This window comes from Strix aluco, chromosome 8, assembly GCF_031877795.1.
Source record: "Strix aluco isolate bStrAlu1 chromosome 8, bStrAlu1.hap1, whole genome shotgun sequence".
NCBI classification, from domain to species: domain Eukaryota; kingdom Metazoa; phylum Chordata; class Aves; order Strigiformes; family Strigidae; genus Strix; species Strix aluco.
This window is the reverse complement of record NC_133938.1, coordinates 30,334,748-30,359,316: the sequence shown is the minus strand read 5'-3', so window position 1 is coordinate 30,359,316 and position 24,569 is coordinate 30,334,748. Positions and strand designations below refer to the sequence as shown.

General features: G+C 55.4%; 1 protein-coding gene across 1 annotated transcript in view; it reads left to right on the top strand.

Moving 5' to 3' along the window:
- Positions 1-1,366: 1,366 nt before the first annotated feature.
- The window catches only part of CACNA1E (calcium voltage-gated channel subunit alpha1 E), a 114,072-nt gene continuing 90,869 nt past the window's right edge, over positions 1,367-24,569 (top strand). Inside the window, exons 1-2 of the mRNA XM_074832939.1 lie at positions 1,367-1,432; positions 18,100-18,366. Coding sequence (XP_074689040.1) covers positions 1,395-1,432; positions 18,100-18,366 — 305 coding nt within the window. The 5' untranslated portion in view covers positions 1,367-1,394. The remainder of the gene's footprint in view (positions 1,433-18,099; positions 18,367-24,569) is intronic.

Here is a 24,569-nt window from a genome sequence, read left to right as displayed (position 1 = left end):
GGAGCTTCTCCAACACGAGAATAAAGCGTTTCACCATGACAAGGCTTCGGATGTATTCTCAGACACAAGCATCCCCTGTCTATAGGGCATAATGTATTTTGCTTAACCAAGGAGCGTTGCTCGGCACCGTGTTTCTGGCAGCGTTCCCGCGCCTTTCGCTCCGACGTGCAGCTCCCGAGTTGAAGCTGTGCTGATACTTCCACATCCAACCTCCTAAGCTGCTGCCTGTCTCTGCCAGGCTGCCTGGCTGTCATCCCATGAGCAGCGAGCCAGAGGGGGGACATGGATGCTCTGGCTGGGGATGCTCCAGTGCTGTGCCCACCCCGGGAGGCAGTGTGCGAGGGCACTGCGGCATCTGCCGGCATGCATGCCGCTTGCATGGCCCCTGCCTGCGCAGGCAGCCCTTGGCATTGCCCAGCTTTTTGGGGAGTGCATGGATGCCTGCTGGGCTGGATGGGGAGAGCAGTGCTGGGGGGTTACTGGGTTGTGCTCCCAGCTGAGCTGTGCTATGCCAGCCCCTCTTATTCCTCCCCACCCCCTGCAAAAAAACCCCACCAAAACCCAAACAATTAGAGCAGAGAAAAAAACCAAAATCGGTGCAGGGGTAGCTTGATCGAGGTCTCCCCAATCTCCTCTTTTCCTGTCTGTGGAACAGCGTGGGGGCTTATGTTATGATCTGGCTGTTGGGAGCTGTGCTGCTCCAGCGACCCCAGGGAGGGCTGGCTGTGGGGTCAGAGAGCTGCAGGTTCAAGAGGTGCAGGGGTCCCCAGATTGGGAAGGAGGAGGGAAGCAGTAAGGCAGGAGGTGCTACCCCTTCCCCTAGCCCTGGGGGTCTAGTGTTGCAAGCCCTATGCCTGGTTTGAGAGGGTCTAACCCAGCACACCCAGGAGAAATGGGATGTTCAGTTTGTGTGGGAGGAAGGGAGGGAACTGGGGGGCAAATGAAGCAAAGCCCTGAGCCACCCCTCTCTGTCTTCTGCCCCTTCAGAGTGATGAGCTACAACAGCACCAAAGATGCTGGGATTCAGCACGTGCTCTGTCAGCACCCCGGCACCGGGCAGGGGGGCTGAGCTGGACAATGCCTCCCCCCGCTACATCCTGGCCCTGCCTGAGGAGGAGACGTGGCGCAAGCACCGGCTCGGCCTGATGCAAACCACCCAGTCCTGCAACCTGCTGGAGCCCGAGAGCCTGGCCGAGGCCCTGGTCTCGCGCGCCGCCAGCTTCGATGCCCTCTACGAGCCCCGGTCCCGGGATGGCGATGCCGGCACGGAGATGGGCAGCACCTTCGACCTGGGGCTTGGCCAGTACGTTCCTGTGAGCCCGGATGTTATCAAGCGCCGGCGGGGCGGGCTGATCGAGCAGAGGGACATTATCAAGGCGCACGAGGCGCACAAGATGCAGAGCACGCCGCAGGCGCGGAGGAAGGAGTGGGAGTAAGTACCGGAGAGCCCCCAGCCCAGGTGGGCAGCCGGGGGGAGCGGGAGCGTTCCCCATCCTCTGTGGGGCTTGGGGAGGGGAGGGGCTGTGGGGTGTCGTGTTGGCATCACCCCTGTGGAGCAGCCAACACCAGCTGTGCTCAATCTCCTGGCACTCCTGAGCTGGGCTGCTTTTCCCCATCACCTTTGTTTTCCAGGGAGGATTATCAAAGGCAGGGAACAACTTGGGGGGCTTGGGTTGCTCTGTCAGCTGGACCATGGCATTTTTCTGCTGGGGTGAGTTTGCAGGGTGTGTGTGAGAGGTGGAGAGAGATAACAGTGTGCCACATACGGGAGGAGAGCGTTTGTGAGCCCAAGCGGTCCGAGATGCCTCTCTTAGCTCTGAGCTGGAGGTGGCATCTGGTGGGAACGGTGCAAAGGGGCCTCTGTGGATGGGGGGTGTTCCTCAAGCTGTGGGATGTAGAGGAAGCTTGGAAGTTGTCCATCTTAAAAGTCTTCAAGACAGTTCCCTTGGCCGAAGTGGGGCTTTTGGATGCATTTGGGGTCATTGCATTCTGCTTTTCCTGTGTCTTGAGCCCTGCTGTGAGGGGACTTGTATTTAATCCTAAAAAGTGACCGAGTCCCTCTGAATCAGAGTAAGCTGGAGACATTAACGAACTCAGGAAAACAGAAGTGCTTGGCAGAGCTAGAACCCACTCTTCTTCCTTATTTCCCTTTAAGTAACTTTTTCCCATAGTTTGCCTTGGTGTTGTGTGAAAACCCCATCTCCAAGCCCTGGATTATTCTCCCTGACCTGGCATTCACTGCACAACCAAGGCTGCAGCCATGCGCTTCAACCCTGCGTTTAAATTACAAGGTTCCCCCCCTCGTGTCTACTCAGCAAAATTGCTTTGGATAAGATGCTGCAGAACATCCTGCTCTAATATCGCTGGTCAGGAGCAGCTCCCTGCCTCCGAGACTTTATCTGGGGGATAATCAATGTGTTATAAAACACCTGAAGGAGGTGGGAGCCCCTGTATTAATTAGATGTGGCATGTTGCTTTGGTGAGATCCAGGTCAGTGCTCTGCTCGTTTGAAGCTGGTAGGATTTTTTTGGGATGCTTTGCATGATAAAACTGCTTGTGATAACACTGAGGCTGCTCCTGCTTTCTTTTTTTTTTTTTTTGGAGGGTAGCCCATCAGCGAGGCGGGCTCTCCCTGGCCCTTTCAGCTCCATGCTCATCCCTTTGTGCCCAGGGATCCTCCTGGCCGGTGACTCAGGAAGCCCTATATAGGGGAAATAAATTGACATATGGGCTCAGCAACTGCTCGGTGCCTTGTTATCTTTCGTGACCCACCGGGGATGCCAGATGAATAAATCATGGCCGGGCAGGAAGCAGAGGGATGGCCTCGTTAATTGTCGGCTGGCGGAGCGAGTTCCTAGACCGGCTGCTCGCTAATTAACTGCCTGGATGACTACAGCTCTATTTTGTGGCAGGGAGATGAAGCCGGAGCTCTTCCCGCTCGTACCGTGCAGGATGTGCCCCTTTCACCGCCCTCGGCTGCTCCATCTAGCAGTAACTCAAACACAAAGACTAATATTTTTGTCTTTAATGCAATGGGAATATGCAGATGGTCGTGCCGGCTGCTGCCATCCCAACCTGTTTAATCAGGTGTTTCACCAGGCTGGTAGGGTCCAGTCTGCATTTCCCAGCTCCTAGATGCTTGGTTTTGGCATTTCAGTCCGCTTTATCATGGTTCTGGGGGTGTGCATGGGAAGTCACGTCTAAGGCAGGCATCCCTGAGATTTGGGATGGGCTGCCCTCCCTTTGCCAGCCCAGGCTTGTCGCTGTTGGGGTCTGGCCATGGGGTGCTCTCCTTGCAGATGCCCAGGCCCACAGCCTGGTAGCCATGCCACAGAAGGTGGAGATGCTGGTGCTTTGCAGAAGCCCCTGGTGCCGGGGGGATGCTGGGCTCTGGCACTGATGGCAGCCCTCTGGCTTCACAGACCTTGTGTCCCACCAAGGACCAGAGAGCCCTGACTCCTTCCCGGGGAGTCAGTGATCTTGGCATGGCAGGCTGAGCCCCAGAGGGCTGGATCCATGCCTCTCCTGGAGTTAAGTGCTCTGATACCCCGTGAGCCTGCAAAAACGACATGCCAGAGGCTCCTGCTTTAACATCAGACTCATAAAACAGTGATGTTTCCTCAAAAACTTTGCCAAAGTCCAGGCTGGTGTGCAGAACCGGTAACTGTAGTACCATGGATGCTCTCTGGGACTAGGCAGTTAGCATGTGGGGGAGAAAAAGCAAATTAATTTCCTTATCTGTAATGTTATTAGTAATAATGCAATTTCCCTGTGATTTAATTTTCGGAAGGGCCCATCTCGCATGCTTTGAATTGCCCTAGGGGCTGTCTCCTGGCCACTCTGGCTCTATCTGTCCCTGTGAGCAGTGGGGATGGTTATTTTCCCACAGCCCCAGTGTGGTGGTGGGTATTAGATGGAACATGAGGAACCAGGAAAATGTGTTTTCTGCTCAGCTTTGAGCTGTGGCAGACGCAGGGGATGGCTGGCTTGCCTGTGGGGTCAGGGCAGGCCCACAATAACTGCATTTTTTTTTCCTCCTTGTTGTCAAATCTTGATGAGTTAAGCCAGGGTGATTCAGAGAGGTCTGCACCTCCTTCACAAGGCTCTTTGGGATTTTTTGGTTAAACGCTGTGCCTTGCATGAGTTAACTCTGACACGTGTTTCTGACATGAGCATCTGCCACCTTGTTCAGTGCTCTGGGAGCAACTGGGTGGCTGCTGGAGGTCCCCTCCAGTTCCTGTTTGCCAGCCATGGCTGGGTGGCATGGGGTGGGCATGGGAAGCGAGTGCCACGTGTGCCTCTCCTCTGCCACATGAGAGACCTCTGCTCCTCTGGAGCAGCTTCATCTTTGCAGGCGCAGCCTTCCTGGTGTGCAGCCAGATGTTTGTGTGCAGTGGCTCTTGTGCTGGGTTGCAGTGAGGGAAGAGAAGTGAAGGGTTTTTCTTACTCACCAGTGTTAGCATTGGCAGGTCTAACCCTCAGCAAGCCTCTGTCTCTGCTGCCTTTTGCCAGTGAAAAAAAACCCACAAGTGAGATGTGCTTTCCTCTTAATAAGATGGAATAAGAATGGGAGGGGAAAAATGTTATTTTTCCCTGAGGTTTTTCATGGGGAAACTGAGGCAGAGAGTAGAAAACACTATCTGCTAAGTCCATGTGGGGCAGTGGCTCTGCAGGAGGCTTAACTTTATGAAGGGTGCATGCACCAGCCCACCTTGTTCTTGACTAAGGGACTTAAGGCCAAGGCAGACACCAAAACCTGTTTTTGAGTCCCGACCCTCCATCCTGCTGTTGACCCCGACCCCACCACGTGAAGGTATACAGAGATACCTGCTGCACTTCAAGGCTTGGTGTGCTGTTGCTGCTGCACAGAGTCGTGGTTGATGCACTGGTGTCTTTGCCATGTGTGTGGTGGCATCGTTTGGACTAGTCTGGCTGAGAGAGAGCTCGGAAAAAATCTCCTTGCCAAAAGAAGCAAACGGGGAACCTCCTGTGGCTTCTCCAGGCTGAGCAGCCGCTTCCTTAGCTGATGGTAAGGACAGGCAGAGCCACCCAGGGAACACCCCAGAAAAGCCTCAAGCTGAGTTTGCAGCAGGCAGGACTCAAACCTGCCTTGCATGGGTTAAAACCACATGTGCGTGGATATTTGAGTTTAGTTTGTGCAATCTGGGGAATGCAAGCTGTGCCCTCATTTTGGAATAACTACAGCAAGGATGCATGGAAGAGCCTGATTCCCAGATGTTGGGCAGGGAGTGTGGGAGCAGAGGAGACCAGAGGGAAAGCAGCTGGGTCTTGGTCCAGTTTGGAGGTGATAGTGTGGAGGTGGGATGCTGTAATTCAGCATTGGGGGACCTGGGTGATGGGTGGCAGGTTTCAGGGTCCTGTGCAAAGCAATGCCCTCTGCCCACAGTACAGGAGAGGGCTCCTAAAGGATAGGGTCATTAAAAGCCATCTCCTGTCTTGTAGCATCTTAGAGTTGATGGCTTTGCTCGGAGCTTGTGGGGTCTCCCTTGCTATGGTACGATCCACAGTGAGATCCCTGTAGCCCATGTGGGAGCTTGTGGTCTGTGGATCAGCAGGGCAGGAGAGCTTGCTGCTGCTCGCTCAGATCCATACCTGCAACGCAGACTGTGGGGAGCTGTTGGGCTGGAGCGTAACGTTACTGCAGCTCTGCCTTCGTGTGGTTTTATTGGAAGAAGTAAGAGAACAGAAGAAACTGTGAAAATGCGCAGGGTGTTGCTAACAGATCTCAGGGGCTCTTTACGACTTGGCAGTCTCTATCCAGTTATGTGCACGCTCTGCATCCCAGATTACAAATGAAGATTACTTTTTTAAATCCTCTTTTTTTTTTTCCTTGGTGCTCAATGACACAAAGGGCCCCCTTGGTGTGCACTGGGCTGCCAGCTCCATTGCTGCTTCCCAGCATATTCCCCAGTGTGTCGCACTGTCTGGGTTTAACTGGCTGCAGTGATGGAGAGGGCAGGAGCACACACAGGATGGCACTGCCGCTTGCTCCTCCTGCTGCTGAGGCTGCCTGGGAAGTGCCCCTGGGCTGGGGCTGCTTTGGCAGCAGCATGGCCCTGGCTGGATGTGCGCCCATTGCCCTGGCCCTCCTCAGATCTTCAGGGAAGGGACAAGCCCCAGGATGGCTCTGAGTTGCTGTCACAGATGCTGGTGGCTTCTGTGGCAGTTTTGGGAGAGGTGTTGGATGTAGTGGGTGATGCTGCTGTGCTGTAAGCAGCAGTCCTGCTCTGTGCAGCAGCTCCTGCCCACCTGAGTGGGCTCCGTGGGGGACTGGTCAGTGCTGTCCTGCCCCAGCATGGGGCTGGAGGAGGGTGCAGGCTCTTGGCTGCAGCACTGATGCTGGGGAGGGAGGGATCTATGAAATGGCAGCCCTTGCTCCCCCACAGGTGCTGCCAGAGAGGGAGAAGGTGCCCCAGCATCCCCTCCTGGTCTTGGCTCTGGCACCAGTGTCCAGGGCCCATCACCCCTCCTCATGCCTCCCTCCCATACCCTGCCCTGAGAGGTAGATGACTTTCCTCCTCCAGCCCTTCTGCAGCATCGGTTGCTGTCAGAGGCAGCTTAGCCACGTCCTTCTCCACCGTGGGCTTCTGTTCAGATGTCTGGTGCTGTGTGTCCAGGGGCCTGGCGGAGCTGGGCAGGAGGGTCAGGACAGCGCAGGCAGCTGGCGGTAGCTGTGGGGGCTCTGCAGGTGAAAGCCCCGAGGTGTTGGTGACAGGCGAAGCCAGGCTGCTTTACCTGGGAGCATCCTTCATGGAGATACATGCATGTCTCCTATGCAGGTCTGCTGCAACCCAGGGCAAAGCAATTAACCTCTCCGAGAGCCTAATGAGTGTGTCTCAGTTAAGACGACTCTCCCTGCTTATGTTTTACCCTGCAAGAGTAGCAATGCAGGTGGTGGAAAAAAAGGCTGTGGATGCGCTAAACCTGGGGGCAGTGAAATATGGCTTTTATTGTGGTAACTTGGCCTTGAGCAGCAGAGAAGCATCTTTCCCAGAGGTATCTGCCCTGGATGTCCCTGCACTCTTTCCACTTTCCTTAGTGCAGACTAAGGTTTTGATGTATGGGGAGGAGATTGTTTTCTGACCTGGTATGAACTCGAGTTCTGCTGAATGTCCTGGCAACAGCATGGAAATAGCAGCATCTTTCCCTGAACTGCCTCAAATCTGGGTTTCTGGCACACCCTGGAGGAAGAATTCCCTTTCTGAGTTAATTCAGATGACTTTACAAAGCCTCCTAAGGTCTGCCAGTGAGGGGTGGGCAGTTACGGTTGGTCCCAGCCTTTCCGCATGGCTGAGGCCGCTATTCCAGGGAGCTGGGCTCGTTAGGAGCTGGTTGCTGAACATGGAGGATGGTTCCCGGTGGATGCCTCTACTCAGGAGCTGCTGCCTCGTGTTTTGTCACTGCATCCTGGCACGCCTCGTTCTTGCTTCCCTTGCTGGAGTCTCAGCTGCAGCTGTGAGTGTTGGAAAGCTTCGTTTAGCACACCTCTGGGCTGCGCTGAAGCCATGCATCGTGCTGGGGCTGTTTGTGCTTCCCAGGAACCAGCCTTTGGATAGAGCTTCCCCCATGGCCTGGGGCTGGCTCAGAAGCACACAGTTGCTGGGAGGCAGTGAGGTGGGAAAGAACCTCAAGCAGGGTCACCTAGAGCAGGCTGCCGAGGACCATGTCCAGGTTGATTTTAAGTATCTCCAAGGATGGAGACTCTACAACGCCTCTGGGCAGCCTTTCCCAAGTACTCAGTTCCCTGCAGAGTCAAAAAGTTTATTCCTATGTATAGAGTTTCTTTTATTACAGTTTGTGCCCATTGCCTCTTGTCCAGTCACTGGGCGCTGCAGAGAAGAGCCTGGCTCTGCCTTTACTCCCCATCACCAGGTATTCATATGCATTGTTAAGATCTGCTCGGAGTCTTTTCCAACCAGGCTGAGCAGCCCCAGCTCTCCCAGCCTCTCTTTGTAGGGAAGATGCTCTACTCCTTTAGTCACCGTTGCTGGATTTGCTCCAGTAAGTCTCCTGTCGTGAGGGCCCAGCACTCTGGATGTCTCGCCAGCGCTGAGCAGAGGGGAAGGCTCACCTCCTTGACCTAATGCAACCCGGGAGGCTGTTGGTCTTTGCAAGAGCACACTGCTGGCTCACGGGCGGCTTGGTGAGCCCTGGGACCCCAGCGCTTTCCAGCCAGCATGTACGGGGTTGTTCCTCCCCCAGTGCAGGACTTGGCATTTCCCTGGGCTGAACTTCATGCTGTTCCTTTGCCAGTTTCTCCAGGCTGTCAAAGTCCCTCTGGATGGCAGCACAACCCTCTGCTTTATCAGTCCTTGTTTTATATCATCTCCCTGCACTGAGCTCTGCAAGCGTGGTTCGGTGCAGTATGCATGCAATGAAACTTCTGGTATTCAATCCTTGTTTGCACCCTTGTCCTTTCCCTTCCCTGGAATAATTCAACCTGTTCCCCTCTCCCAGGCAGCCCTCAGCTGTCCCTCTGTAATTCTGATGGGAGGCTGCCTGCTGGCTGGGAGATCTGTGGGAGAGGTGCTTTCCAGCCTCTCAAGCATATATGGTTCACATTATTTTCTGCTCACAATTTCTAAGGTGTCGTACAACCTGCCCCCTCATACTATTTGTCTTTAAGATATAATAGGGTAATAAGATAATTCAGAGTGGAAGGGACCTCAGGAGGTATCTAGTCCAATCAGACTATAACTTATTTTTCATTTAGTTCTGTTTTACTTTTTAAAACATAGATTACGTCTCTAGGCACTCCCAAAATGGCATTTTCTTAATTTTAGACTCCATAGTCTTCAAATTTAGGAAAGGTTTTTGAAAGTTTGGTGAAAACTCAGCTGTGAGAATTAGTGCACAACCTATCCCCAGAGAGACTTATTCCTTGCAGACTTATCTGTACTGTAGAAATGACACTTCCACCTAACTGTGCATGAACGAGTGCCATTGATGGTGAAGTTTCTAGCCTGTGTATGTGTAAGACATGATTTCAGTTCAGCTGCCTCTGAAGGGTTACAGCCTTTTTTTCTGCACTTGCCAGTCAGTCCTTCCTAGTTCAAAAGGTGTTGGCTGCATTTGTGCATGGCAAACATTAATCCCTGGCTTGGAATACTTGTGCTATGTGAGAGCTGAAAAAAAATCCATGCAAAAAGTTTGGGAGGTCCCTGAAGTTGTACTAAAGCAGCTTTCAGATGTGGCCCTTGATTTCCCAAGGTGGCCTTTGAAACATCAAGAGATGTTTCTTAGAAAAGCAGAGAAGAGAGATCTGTTTCTTGTCTCCACTTACCTTTCGCATGCTTGGTGGGAAATTCTGCTCGATCCTTCAGCTCGGGGTTACAGGTGCGTGGGTCACCCAAAACACGTTGCTGTTTCTGTTGCTTGGCTGGTTTGGGGCTGGTGCTATGCACACCAGCAAGGCTCTCGCTCTTCAACTGGGAAGAACCTGCTGGTGCTCATCCCCAGCCGTGGGGCACCACGGTGCTGAAGGAGTTCAGCATGGCATCGTCCTTCCCAAAACACACCTGAAAGAGCCGGTGTTGTGTCTCGTCTTTCACAGATGATGCTAACCAGGTGTGTGAGGGTTGTTTGATGTGAAGCAGCTTTCCTGTGAGCTTGGATTGCACCACCGTGGTGGATGATGCCATAACGAAACATGTCGTCTTCGAGCTCTGATATAAACCACGAGTCCTCTTTTTGTCCTCAGAGAAGCTTCACAGGGGTCACTTTTTTCCCTGCTGCAGCTCACATGCTGTAACTGTCTTCTCTGTGCATTTGCTCGAGTGGAAATAAGCCTAAAAAATTCTTCAATGAACTTTTTCCCATTGAGGAATCGCACAAGACATGCTCAGCCGTGCTTTCCCAGGGATGGGCGAGGGTGTTTGCCTTCACAGAGGCTGTCGAGCTGATGACTGCCTGTCGCCGCAGCAAGGGGGACGGTTTTTTCGCACCTCCCAGCACTGAGTAGCTTTCGGAGAGAGGTTTTGCTCTTTGGCCTTTTCTCTTTCACAGGTTTGGAAGATGGAAGCAGCATCTCCTTCCTGGCTGTGTGCCAGGGATGGGGCTTCTCTGGCTGTCTTGAGCATCAGCTGCTCAGCGTAAGTTCAGACTTGCCGGAAAAATTTTTCAACAGCTCCATCTTCTCCTGGCTCTTGTCCTGACAATGTAATTTTTTTGAAGACACCCTGTTTGCTAGCAGGTTGCTTCTGAGAAAGCTGAGCCTGTGTGTTTGGCTTCATTAGACTGGGAATGTAGCTGGTGGGTTTCTAGTCCAGCTTTCTTTATATTGCTGGAGGTATTTGCAGTCCAAAGGCAGGAGGCTCCTCCTCCATCATCCCGCTCACCAGTACTGTGGTTTCTGTATTTGTCTGACTTCAGCCTTGCAGGGCAGGCAGAGGATCAGAGAAAGCACAGAATGGTCCTCGGGCATGGACCTGCCTTTTGTGGGGGCGGAGATCTAAGGGAGGAGAAAATCTCCCACTGGCTTTGGCAGAAGCTAACACTGCTGCGCCAAAGGGGTCGTGAGGATGCTGATGGAGAAAGTTAAGGGATTTCTTTTGCTTTGGGTAGTGTAGAGGTTGAAAAAAATGCTTTTAAAAATCCCTGTTCAACCCTTTGGCAGGCTAGAAGTAAGCTTTCTCCTGACGACTGTCTATAGCTGGCCCTGGGGATGCCTTTTCTGAGCTTAGTCTCCCTGTTCCCATGCATGCATAAAGCTTGGCAGCTTGGTGTTTGGCTGTGGTAGGATTTGCCCCCTCGAGCCCTGGGCTTGCAGGGCTTTGGTGGCAAGAAGAGGAATATCCCCTGGTCTGTGCTTCTTCCCCTCCTCCTGTCCTTGATCTCCTTTTATCCATGCTGCCCAGCCCTGATCCTTTCAGCAATCACTCTCAAATGCCCAGTCTCCCTAATTTCCCCCCCCCCCCCCCCTCGTTGAATCCCCTTGACTCAGCCTCTCTGGAAGTGCAATGCCCGAAACTGGACCCAGCTGAGGTGGAGGAGGGTTGAGAGGTTATATCTCACCTGCTGCCAGCTTGGCTAGCGTGGGGCTGGGATGCTCTGCAGCTTGGCCGAAGGGAGAGGTGGTGCAGAGGGATCTGGGATTTGGAAGCGGGGAGGGAAATTCACTTTAATTTGATGGAAAAGCATGGAAAAGCAGATAGCTTTCTCTGGGAGGTGGGATTGCTGTGCGCCTGCCTGGAGCAGCCAGGATGCGGCTGCAAATGCTAATTAGTGCCTGACTTGCAAGACTAAATAAAGCAGCAGGGCACTCCAGGCAATTTATTAATGGGTGATTATTTCAGGCCTCTTCAGCTGAGCCTCCCAGCCTAAGGCAGTTAGCCCAAGGAGTGCCGTGGTTGTTGGGAACACTCAGTATGGGATGTTTCCGTAGGAAATAGGAGAGCCCATAGCAGCAGGCTGGAGGATACTTCCCTCCTGCACCGCACTGCGTGGTGCAAAGTGATTCTGTCCCTTAGCTGCGATGGTTTGGTGGGGACGGGGTCTCACCAGCCTCTGCCTGAACTGTCAGCAAACCCCTTGTGCTTGTTTGGTGCCGTACGCAGCTGCAGAGGTGGCTGTTGGTTTGGGTTTGGGCTTTTTGGAGAGTATGAAGACCTGAGCAGCCCGTGGGGAGGTGGGTAACAGCAAGGCACCTCAGCTTTGTGGTGATGGAGGGAGACCAAGCACCAAAACCAGCTCCTGTGAGTTTTGTAGGGCTGGATGCACAGCCTGACTACGTCCCCATAAATGCACAGGACTGGAGGTTTCTTGGCTGTCCTTTAAACATGTCCCCACTCTTTCAGCCTGCAATCATTTCAGTGCTGAATCCCCCTTTGATTCAAGACTCAGCATCCTTCTGTTTTATTGTTAGCTCTGGTGTATGAGCTGCTCCAATCCCACAGCGTCACAGAGTGGGGGAACAGCCAACTTCAAGGCTCTCTGGTGCATTTGGGCACTTTTGGTGGCTTCAGGAGGTATGTGAGGAGTTTAACTTGAGGTGCTTGTGATGCCAGGGCACTGAGCAGGACCTGCTGCTGGGCCGCAGCGCCGGCATCTCGGCATGCCTGGCTTGTGCTGAGGAGTGCTCAGGGAGAGCACAAGAAGCAGATTATATACACAGCACCTGACCCCTGTTGTGACATCCAGACTGACTTGCAGAGACACCTTTAGTATGACTCTCCTTTGCTCGTGCAGATGGATGTCACAACAGATCAGCCACTGGGAAGCACCTGCACGCACACAACGAGGGGAAGAGGAAAAGGGATGGAGGATCATGGGTTTTCTTCCAGGCTCTGCTCAGAGCTCCCCAAAAAAATGTGGCTAATGCATGCAATCAGCTCTGCCATCTCACCCCTGGAGAAGCTGGGGACTGGTGAGTCCTGCTGGGGCGTGGTGGGAAGTTGTGGGTTTGGGAACCCTGAGTGGGACCAGGTGAGTACTTACACCCATGTTTGTGTGGCATTTAGCTGAGAACTGGCAGGTGTGTTAAAAAATGGGGCCAAAGATGCTCTGGGCTGGATTCCCTTAGGCAAACACTTGCAGAGAGGTTAGGAAAAGGGACCTCTGGGGTGGGAGTGCAAGGCGTGCTGCATCTTGCTGCTTTGGAAGGGGCTGCAGGAGGGGAAGGCTGGATGAGAGCATCTACGATGCTGCTCCTTCTGCACCTCCATCACTTGCAATCCCACTTGTGAGAACTTGGCAGGGTGGGGGATATAGCAACCAAAATCCCCATTTCCAGAAGGTTATTCCTCCATCCCAGGAAAGAGGTCTCTACAAGATTGCTATCTCATTGATTTTAAAGATGCCAAGACTGGGTGTTGGACTTATGGGTCTTGGTAACTAAAACCAGCAGTATTTGTGAATATGGGTATGTTTTATGGCAGCGCACAGCAAATGACACTTTCAACTTAAAGCAGTTAAAAGCTTTTTCTGCTGCTGTGTGACACCTGGTGTGGCTGTTCAGCCGAATGACCGGGAGGAGTTTGGTGGAGCAGTGGCTGTTGCTTGAATCTGGATGCATAGTTTATAGCTTGGTGTGAAATTTGCTGGCTTTCGCTAGCCTTCCAGCCGCCTAATTTTTCAGTGAATAAATTACTGTGCTGACCCTGAGAAATCAGCCCTTTGGGGCTGCGTTGGGAATGTGTCCAGGCAGTTTTGCAAGAAGATGCTGCTCATCTCTGTTGTTAGTGCTGGGGAAGGCACGTCCTGGTGAGGCAGGCAGCTCATGGGGAGCACCATGATTCAGGCAAGGCTGTTATTGAAAAGAGTGAGCAGACAGCAGAGAGGAAACACCGTGGCTTGGGTGAGTGTTGCCTTGCTGCAAGGCAGTTGCAGAGTCTCTGCAGTGTAGCTGAGGCCATTGTGCCTGGCCCAGGGCTTTGCTGGCAGGAGAGATGCCAACAGGGATGTTGTGGCCTGTGCCACAGCTGTGCACATCTGTGCAGATGAGCATCAGGCAGAGGCTGGTGTGGTACCCTCCTCCAGAGATGCCGTCCTGGAGCTGCCTGGACCTTCTCCACCTGCATCCCGGGTGTCCATGGGTGAGCTGCACTAGCCCGGGGACTCTGCCTCCCTGCTGTGGGGGTGCTCGGCTTGGCAGGGCTTCCCCTTTGCAAATGAGGAAAACACCTCTTCTTAATCCAGCAGGTAATGAATTTGTTCCTGGAAAAAAAACTTCCATTCCTGCATGATTATAAACATGCTACTGAGTCACAGCTACCCAGTCCCAATTTGAAATTTGGCCAGAGCACCGTAGATGACTCTCATTTGATCCCATTTTTATTTTTCCTCTCATCATAGCTTCAGACTTATTTAAAAAATAAAATCAAATCAGGGTGCCAAAAGCCACTTTCTAATATGAGTGCAGCCCATCAGATCTCCTGGGAATATCAGTCATGGAAAGTCTGTCCCCTCTCCAGACCCTGCCTGGACTGCGTTAGGGATCTGTCCCGGAGATGAGGAGAAGCTCCCGGCTTTCTGAGCAGCCCGGGGTCGGCAGAGGATGCTTTTAACAATATTGCCTGTACCCAGCAGTGCATAGGTGGATTTTGGGTTGCCTGAGGTGAGCCGGAGGCTGCTCCAGCGCCCGGAGACCTGCGCGAAGGGTGCAATAACTGCACGGGGCGGGGGACTGGGAGGCAAAGGCGGGTCAGGGGGGCTCGGCTGGGCTTGGATTGCCCCCGACTGCAGCGAGGGGAAGAAGCAAAGCGGAGCCCCGCTGCTGCCGGAGGCTGGGATGGGCGGCGGGGGGGTGCAGGGAGGGGGCAGCGGCCGCTAGATGGCAATGCCGGAGCGGCGGCGGCCCCGCCGCATCCCTGCGGCGGGGGGTGATGGGGGGGCTTGGCCCTCCCCTGGGCTACCCCTTCCCAGCGCCTCCGGTGATGCCCCGCCGTGCAGGGGTGGTGGCATGGCTGGGAGGGTGGGGAGACAAAAAAAAAGGCAAGGAGGAGGCTTGGATGACAGTACCAGCGTGAGGAGGGGGGTTAGCCTGTCTCTGAAAGCCAGTGCATCCCAAGTGCCTTCCTGTCCCGGCATCTGCTGTTGCACTGTCTTCTTGGATTTCCTTCATTCACAAAAAATACCCAAACAACCCCACATAGCTGGCTCTGGATCTCTGTGCCATGTTGAATCATGCGGGCATCAGCCGCGCTTCTCCCTGACTCACCGATCCCAGCGTGCTGGGGTGAGGGTCAAGACGAGAACGGCAATAAACATCCTTGGAAACCAAGCCTGCATCTCTTGGCATAGCCAGGGACTTTTTTTTTTTTTGCTTTCAATCTTCTCTTAAGGAGCTGCTTTCTCATAAATATCCCATCCTTTAGCACCGTCTGAGCAGGAGAGAGGCTCCCAGCGGGGTCATCCTGTGCTCTGCTCTGCAGCAGCGAATGTAGAGTAGAGCCGAGAGCGAACCCCTGGGGGCAGGGGACAGCCCGCTGTCCCAGCAGAAGTGTCCAGGTAAGGTGTGCACCCCTGCTTTCGAGGGGACAGGAGGAAGGATGCCTGCCTTCTCCTCGGCCTCTCGCAGTGCTCGGGAGCCTCTGAGCCGGGTAGGGGATGCAGGGGGAGCGCTGGGGCCAGCCTTCCCCATCCTCCTCAGCCTCTGGGTACCAGCCAGAGCCTGAGTATTTAGGCTGGGTGGAGGCTTGTCTGCAGGCTCAGGGAGATGGAAGAGGGCTGGGGGGTTCAGGGGGGGAGCCGAGGCAGGAGCTCTGCGGGGCTGAGGATCTGCTCCTGGCAATCGGCCCAGCCTTGGGCTTAATTAACAGCAGCTTAAAGGGTTGAAAGGTGGGAAGAGTGGCATTGCTCCTGATGCTGCGCTGGCGGTAGGGAGGAGGAGGAGGAGGCAAAGGGGATGAGCCACAAATCATAATTGATTCGTTTAGGGCAGCATCTTGCCTGGAATGAATCGAAGGGACTGTAATTAGTTGGTAGCTGGCGTGGCCTCCTCGCTGCCTGTTGTTAGTGACATGAAAGCCCAGGGTCACTCTGGCTTGCGCTGGGACTGGCCGGTGGCCTGGGCAGCATTTCGGGAGGAATATGCCCACCCCTGCTCCACTTGGTGCTGCAGTGTGGTGGTGACATAGCTGGGGGGTGTGCTGAAACCCCCCAATTACACCCACCTCTGTTTTATAAGGCCAGTTGGAGGAGCAAAGTCAAGTAGGGATGCAGGAGATGGGCATCGTGGTGAGCTGGGGGGCTCTTGGTGTCTGGTTGAGGTTGAGGGAATAATACCACAGCCTTTTTTGCAAACAGTCCTCTGTTATCTTGCTGAGGAGGATCTGATCCTTCCTCTTGCTCACCCAGTCAGCCCAAGGGCTCCTGGTAATTCATCCATGAGAGTCTGGACCAAAAAGCGAGCCCTGTGGCTGTTCGGTCTCAGTAGTGTCTGCAGGGTGGGGAAGTCTCTGGTGAGGTGCTACCAGGCTGCACTGAGGGATCAGCCCTTGCCCAAATGAGTTAACAATTTATGTGATCAAGGGCTTGATATTTTTTTTTAAATCTCTCTTTTTTTTTTTTTTCAGCTGTCCCAAGTATCCCTGACTGCCCCACAGCAGATGTGGGGGACAGGGCAGCACCTTCTGTGTTTGCAGAGCAGGTTGCTGGTGGTGAGGTGGATGGGGAAAGAGCATCACGGGAACAAGGGGTGTCTTGTGATGCTGGCTGGAGCTGTGGGTGCCTTTCCTATGGGAAGGGTAGGTAGCGAGTGCTGAAGGCCCTGGGGAGACCTTTGGATGCAGGGATGAATGGGAAGGGTGGGGGATCCTGTGTGTGAACAGCTTGCAGGGTGTGCTGAGCAGTGAGGCTGGTGCCCTGCCCACTGGGTAAGGAGGACATCGGGGACATCCCTGGGGAGCTGCGAGTCCCCTGTGTGTGCCAGGAAGGCAGGGTGGGTTCCCCAAAGGTGGGTGGGCAGGCAGCCCCCCGCAGCAGGCACAGCCCAGCCCAAGGGACCCTGAGCATTCCTGGGTGACCTTGGCACCCACATGGCTGCAGAGGTGAGGGTGTAGCACCGGCAAGTCTCCAGTCCTCTGCCTGCAGTGGGATGACTGGGGGGAGCAGGGTCGGATCCCGGAGTGGCCCTGGGGCCAGCTCCCCCCACCCACCTCCCCGTGGCAGCTGCTGCAGGGACACATCCAGACCGGGTTGTTTACACCTCTCTGATGAGCTGCTTCATCTTCTGGCCAACATGAAATGTCAAAAAGAAAATACTGAGGCAGGGGGGTGCTAAGGAGGCTGATCTGTATGCGAGTGAGCAGGAGGGCTCTCCCCGGGCAGCCGCTGGCATCGCGGCAGCTCCGGCAGGGAGCTGGGAGCCTCGAAGTTTCCCAGGGATGGGGGGACGGTGCATGTGGCCGGAGAGATGCTCGGTGCGGGCTGAGATGGGGTGAGCCTCCTGCCTCCCCTGCAGGCAGGGGGGAGGCAGAGCACCCCTTTGTCCCCCCCCCCCCAGCCCCCCAATTTAGCCACTCACCTAGGAGCACCCATGTGCTGGAAAGCCCTCTGCAGCCGGGGCAGGGGGGGGTTTCTTGCAGGGTGGGAGCTCCCCAATTGCCTTTGTTCCCTTCAGACCCTCCCCTCGCCTCTGATATTTTTTTTTTTTTTTTTCCTCCTTTGCGGCAGCTCCCGTGCTTGCCAACAGAATGCACTGGATGGAGCGAGGGAGCGAGCCGGGCGTGCGTGCGTGTGTGCGCGCTTGTGTGCGCGTGTGTTGCCACTGACTTCATTAAAGCAAGCTGTCCCCGAGCTGCAGAGGCGCGGCAGCCTTTTAATTTCGTGGCCCGGCTCCTGCGGGAAGCTGGCGTCGCCTCGCGTGCTCCTGCCCTGGCAGCGAAAGGCTGAGCATCCCTGCCACCGCAGGTGCCTGCCTGGGGGGCTCTGCCCGCCATCCCTGCCCGCTGCCCCGGGGAGCCAGCGGATGGGTGGCCGGGCTCCCGCAGGCTGCTGAAGATGGAGTCCGGAGGAGGGAGTTGGACACTTGGCTCCAACTAGGCTGGACCACGCTGCAACCTGTTCCCCCGGCCTCCCCTCCGCTGCTGCGCTGGGTGCTGTACCAAATTGCGTCTTCCTTTGCGACGGGGCGGATGGAAGGACTTGGATCCCAGCCCTTTCCCTGCCTGATCTCTGCCGGCAGGCAGTCCCTGGGCTCGACGTGCTGGGGGGTTAAAAGAGGCTGGTTTGGGCTTGCAGGCAGATCGAGCGGTGGGAAGGATGTGGCTGGGTTTAACCCCTTGCTTCGTGGCGGAAGGTGCTTAGGGACCGAGCTTCTGCGGCCTCCGCCGAGCACGGGGGACGGCTCCCTGCTGCCCGTGTGGCTGTCGTGGGGGGGCCTGGAGGCAGCCAGCTGCCCACCATGCCGTGCCGGAGGCTGAGCCGGTGCCGCGCGTTGCCACCTCTCCTTCTCCACGCGGGTCCCTGCTCCCGCGGAGGGCTGGAGGAGAGACGGAACTGAGCATCACCCGGAGAGGAGGAGGGGGCTGTGGTTGGGACTGCGCCCTGCAACCCCCCTCCCTCTTCTCACCCCCCTACTCCCCCTTCCTCCGCTGCCTTGGCGGAGCTGCTTTGGCTCACCTGTGTGTTTTCTTCCAGGATGGCTCGCTTTGGGGAGGCGGTGGCCGGCAGGCTGGGTTCTGGAGATGGGGGCTCCGACCAGAACCGGAGTCGGCAAGGACCTCCTGCCCCTGCGGGAGGGACCCCGGGAGCCTTCAAGCAAACCAAAGCGCAGAGAGCCCGGACTATGGCTCTGTACAACCCCATCCCCGTCCGGCAGAACTGCTTCACCGTCAACAGATCGCTCTTCCTCTTTGGGGAAGAGAACATAGTCAGGAAATATGCTAAGAAGCTTATTGACTGGCCATATCCTTTCTGCGCCCCCTGCGAGCCCCCCCCTTGCTCCCTGGATTTGCCTTGGTGGCCACCCAGGACACGAGCATGTGGCACTAACCGGCAGGTAAGCGCCTGCCTTCTGCTCTCCTTCGGTGTGTGGAGAGGGGTGCCCCGTCCCCCGGGGATGCTCTCCTTGCCCTGTTGCTGCTTCCCCTCCCGTGCTCCGCTTGGTGCCTGGCGGGAAGCTGAGCCCCTTCTCTCTGTGAGGAGCCCTCCGGCCCCTCCTCGGGCTTGGATTTGGAAGCCCCCATGCTGGCAAGGAGGGGTTTAACCCTGCATGCTTCAGGATGCTCTGTGCGCGTGTGGCTGGGGGGGTCGTGGCATTTCCTCTGTGCCTCAGTGTTTTGCTGGAGTTTTGCCTCCCCACCCCACCTGGAGCTGCGCATCCCATTGGGGACAGACCCCCGGGAGGCCGCAAATCTCCGGTCCCTGCTGTGTGTAGGCTTTGTCCCTGCTTGTGTCTGCCCCTTTTGGTGCTGATCACGCCTGGCAGAGGCACAGCCATCCTTGCCCTGCAGCCCCCAGCACCCCCCCAGCAGCTCTGGGAACTGGCTGTCCCCTCCCTGCGGCAGAGGGAAAGATGCTGAAAACCTCTGGCTGTGGCCCACAGCCCCTTGCGGGGGGCTGGTGTAGGGGACCACCATGGTTTATCCCAGGGGTCCCCCCTCCTAGGGCTGGGTGGAGGGTGCAGGTGACCTCCTCACTCCTTACCACGTTCCTCCATCCTTTTGTACACCCCCCACGCGCTTCTCTCCCCTCCCACCCTCCCTGCAGGTGCCCCCAGGTGCCCTGGCTGGTGCCCAGCACCACACCACATAGCTCCCCATCAGCCTGGGCTCGGCACCCTGCTGCTCCCCAAAACCCCTCTTGGGCTTTGCCCCCATTGAGGAGCCGAGCCTGAAAACTTCAGTCTGGCCACGCTTTGGCTTTAGGACCCTCCCTGTGCCGTTTTCTGCAGTGGTGATTACATGCAGCTCTTGCCGCTGCTGCTTTCTCTTCCTGCAACTTGTTGGTTAACTTGCCGGCTCCGCCGACGGGCGCGGGAGAGCTTGCCCCGCTGCCAAGCAGCAATGCCTTGGTCTGGTGCAACAGGTACCTCAGGGAAACCCTCCAGTAAGATGCAGCGTGGGTCACCCACTCTGCTGAGCATCACTGGGGAAATAACCCCTTTGTAGCTCCAACGCATCAGGTCAAGCCTCTGCCAGGCAGGAGCTGGTTCTGTCTGGGGACCTGCAAAGCCCCCAGGCTTGGAGGTGGGTGACCTGGGGATGAAGGGGAAGCTCGGGGGTGGGGGGCTGAATTCCCTGTGGCATCCCTAAATCTGCCCCGGCTGGCAGCACTCTCTGGGTGGGCAGCTGCAGGAGCATTGGTGCGGTAGCGAGGATGGGAACGCGGCAGCTCAGCTCGGAGCCCTGCAGGGCAGCGGCCCGGCCGGCCTGTGGGCTTTTCCAGAATATGCCAAATTATTCATGTGCTTTTTCAGCGCGGTGTGGGAGGGCCCTCGCCCCTTCAGCTTTCATTTAAAGCAAGAAGGAGCTGGGGTGCTGCTGCTGGCCCAGCGCTCCCCGCGTGGGCCGGGGTCCCGTGCCGGCGTGATGTCTCATCTCCAGGCAGCCGCTGTCTCCTAGAGACTAGAGCTTCACCACCGCGCGGTAAAAACTCCCCAGCATTATTCTTTCCTGGAATTTGCAATGCATGAGGGAGATAGGCTCATTTTATATTTTTTTTTTTTCAGAAGTAAGTGACATATCCCTGTGTGAGTGCTGGGAACGGGCGTGCTCCAGGTGTGGGAGCTGAGCATCCCTGCATGTCCCCCGCCTGGCTGCCATCTCTTTCTAAGAAACTCATCCACCCTGGAGCTCCTCCCCACTGCTTGAGCTCTCCAGGGCTTGGGGATGGGCAAGGCTTTTTGGTGATGAGTTTGGTGAGGTTGGCCAGGCAAGTTGTTCCCATCCTTGTAGTTGTAGCCTGGCACACACAGATGGTGCCTTTTGGTAGGGCCAGGGAAAATGTGTGAGCATCTCAGCTGTCTGGCCCAGAGCCCGTGGCATCGCTCCTGGGCGAGGGTGGTTTGGGGAGGTGAACGTTGGATCTTGGCCACAGTCAATGAGAGCTGCTGGCCTTGGGAGGGAGGTGGCCAGTCCCAGTGCTGCGGGTCAGAACGGGCACGGCACTGAGGAAAGCCAAGGGGGCTGGGGTGGAGCGCGGGGAGGAGTGGAGAGTCTTCTTCATCCAGCTCCAGTTGACTAGGTAATAGGGCTAAAAATAACTGGTGATTCAGGCCTGTATATCTGCTGGGTAACTGTATAATTATAACCAGCAGCCTCTGCAGTTTGGCTTCCCAGTGTAAATAGGGATGATGCATGGAGGGGAAGAAGGAGAAATACGAGAAACTGGGATTGGGGTGCAGCTCTGTGGGGAGACAAGTCTTTGAGTTCCTTGCTGGAAAACGCAGTGCCTTATTTCTACTGGAGCTGCTCTTTTTACTGGTTCTGCCCAAAAGGTGAGGTAGCTGTTCTTTTGGCTGTAGGAACATCTACTCTTCTTCAGAAACACAGCCTCATCCTGCCTCCTCTCCTCCAGCTGATGGCCAGGCCTTTAGCCTTGATTTCATTTGTTTGGCTGCCTGGAAAGCTGCAATTCAGTTAGCACATGAGATGGGCTGCAGCTCATCTATATCTGCTCCGTTCTTCATCCGCTTAATCACATTTGACCTGGATAAGATCCCTCTCCTGCCTCAGAAAGGCTAGATGACATTGTGTGGCTCTGTCTCTGTCCCCAAGGACAGCCTCCAGCCGCAAGCACACACCGGCCGCTCTGCCTGTCCCCCTGGTTTGGCAGGGGAGAGGGATGTCCATCAGTCCCCTGGGGACCTCGCTGTTCCCTGCAGTGAGGGCTTTCTCCTATCTCAGCCCGTTTGAGGACTAAATCTGGCATTGAGCTGGCCAAGAGCAACTGGGGTGTCTGCGAAGCCCCATGTGCATCCCCGGTCCAACGCGCCTGGGGATTTTGCTCTGTGGGTTGCACACCCGTGTGTGCCTGAATAGTTTTGCTCATGATGACTCCCGCTTTGACCTGGGCATCTCTGATGCTGCATGGGTGCTGCCCCTCGGGGACCCTGGCAGTGTTATGCTCCACCTGGGCAAGTATCTTCTGCACTTTGGCTTTTGCCCAGCTGAGATTTCAGCAGGTCTCGCCTCTCTGTGGGAAGAGCTGCACCATGTGGTGCCATCCTTGGGCAGCTCCTTCCTTGCGCTACCCAAGAACATCTTTTTTTTTTTTTTTTTTTTCTTCCAAGGCTGTTTTCTCTGCCCTTCATTCATCAGATTTTAAAATGTGGTTGTGGGTTTTTTTTTTTTTGGGAGGGGCGAGTAGGTGTAATGGCAGGTCCATCTTTTTGACAGCCGGGGAGAGCGAGGCTGCCTGTCAGATGGTGAATTTAAACAGAGGCAGCTGTTGTCATGGTGACGCCAAGTTGCATCCTGTTGCTGTGGCAACCAAAGTTAAAAAACTGATGTTAAGGCAGGAAAATCACATGATGTAGTTCTTTTTTGTTTAAAAAAAAAAAGGAGGAGGAGAGAGATTTGATTTTCCAGTTTTTTAAGCGCAGGGTGAGGTGGGGGAGAAGGAGACGCTTCTCCATGGAGCTGTTTGCACATGGCAGGCCGGCACCCCACATCCCCACGGGAGGGGCAGCAGTGCGGGCAGCTCTGCCCGGCTGGCTCCTGGCTGGCACTGCCTTCAGTTTAGCCCCTGATGGAGACCAGATCGCCATGTCTTGGAGTCATAACCTGCAACATCTGTGGCTGCAGAAAGCAAGTGGAGTCTTCCCAGTTGAGGCATGACCGTGCAGTGAGATTTAGGCAAGCTGAGCAGCTTGCCTGGGTGCTCTCTGTGAGCTGTGCAGAGACACAAGCATGACTCCAAGCTCATGGCTCGTTCTCCTGAGCCCGTTTTGCTGTGTGTAACGGGTACGCAGGAGCTGGCTCACATTCAAAGCGTGGTGGGAAGGATTTGGGGTCTGTCAGCACCTTGTCCCTCTGGACATCACCTTCTGTCAACCCCCGTAAAACACAGATGAGCCAGGAGCGCTGGGTGGCAGGATGCAGGGATGGGCACAGCCCCAAGGGGCCATGGAATTACAGCTGCTTGAGGGCACTGGATAGCCTTATCTGCTGAGGGAAGATCCCCTGTGTCCTCATGAACAAGCCAGAGAGGTGCTGTAGGGCTGGGGAACCCCAGAGTTGAATTAGGACCACTCATGGTCTTTGCTCCATTTGGCATTTTGGGTTTCTCTTGGAAAACAGGCTTGGAGAGGAGGTGCTTGCTTTCCTGCTCAGGTGCGGAGCTGAGATGAGGAGGGTTGGGACATCCTAGGGATGGAGATGTTGAAGAGGTAGGTCTGTCTTCCCATCATGCTATGTCTGTGTGGGGCAGGTGGTAGTGGTGGGGTTGGGACCAGCAAGATGTAGGAACTGAGGCTCTCTCTGGTTGACACCTGGGGAGCAGGGAAAGCCCCTCAGTTCAGCAGGTCCTGGGGGAAGCCTGAGGAGCAGTGGAAAATAGAGACTTCAGTTTCTAGGGAATGTTGGAGCTGGGTTGGGTGATTGTTTCAGCCCTTCTTGCTGTCCCTCTGAGGTAGGCTTCCTCAAGAGCCTTTTCAGAGATGCCCATGTGGCCTCACTCCTCTGGCTCTTCTGTTCCTCACCCACCTGCCTGCCCAGGAGTGGGGAGAAGGCACAGTCATCAAAATGGAGAGATGGAGGGGGGCTTTCCACAGCTCCCAGCCCCTGCCCACATCTGGGAAGGGATTTGTCTCACACCCTGCCTCCTGGAGAGGTTGCATCAATGTGCCATCAGCACCATAAATCCATCTTCAGGGCTTGGAGTTGAGGACACTCCCTGCACTAGCGATATAGACATTCTGGGTGGGCTGGTTTTGGCTCCTGGTTGGGGAGGGAGGTGAAGAGGGGGAGTCACAGCTGGAAGCAAGGATCCACCGGTGGCTGGACATCTTCCTGGTGCTCCCTGCCAGCTCCACCAAGGAGCTCTAGCTGCAGGCATAGGGTTAACCTTCAATGCCTGCTCCAGGTGAGCTGGGGCATGGATCGGGGTGGGGGGGAGTCCATATGGTCCTGCGGATGCCTTCCTCACCTCAAATGCAATGGGAGGAAGCATGGAGCTGCAGGTGTGGTGTGCACTGGGATCGGCCGAGTTGCTAAGGAAACAAGTCAACGGTGCAGGGGAGAGAGCGTTGGGTAAAGGAGATAAATCAATAAGAAAACCTATTTTTATCGGCTCCCTAATGATCTTCCAGGAGAAGCCAGACGAAGGAGGAGGAGAAGGCTGGAGGGAGACGGGCTTTCATTACCGGGCTTGGAGGGAGGCAAGTGCTACTCTGCGTTTTGGCTGGCTGGAAGGTTGTGTAATTAGACATCTAATGAGAGAGGAGACAAAGGAGTGATAGAGCATTGTCCAGCGGTCTCCAGCCCGGAGCTGGGAGGATGTTTGCTTGACATAAGTGAAGTATGTGCATAAAATTTCCCCTGGTTCAGCCAGATGTTCCTGCTGTCCCCTGGGGAGGGTTTTCTTAGCCTTGGCCTCTCAAAACCTGATACAGCTGGAGCCTCAGGGGCTTGTTTCCACAGGGTTGATGCCTTGTGGTTCTCACTGAGCTCCAGACATGATAAGCTAGGCTTGGGTCCTCAGAAAACTGGGCCAGCGGGGTTTGGAGAGTCACTTTTGGCAGCAACTTCATGTTTAGGTCTCCGCTTAGGGCAGCGATTGCCCTGTTTCCCTTAGACTCGATATCTGCTGACCCATGTGCCACACGCTCTCTGGAGGTAGAGTGGGGATGCAGTCCCTTACTGGGGCTGTGACAAATGTGCATTGTCCTTACACTGTTGAGCCAGATGTTGGAGCCACCAAGGAAATATAGGGGTGAGCTGGGCCATTAGAGGTGGTCCTGAGCCCCCCAGCTACTGCCAGGCAGGGCTCCCATGCTCCTGGCTTTGGGAAAAGTTGGGCTTTTCCCTCTGGGTGTTTCCCCTGTGGGACTGGCAGCTGCAGGAGGGAGAAGGTGGCAGTAGATGCCTGGTGTGGTGGGGAGGAGCAGGGGTTGCTCGGCGGGGTTAGCTGAGCTGGGGCGGACAGACAGACTCGCTGCGCCGTTC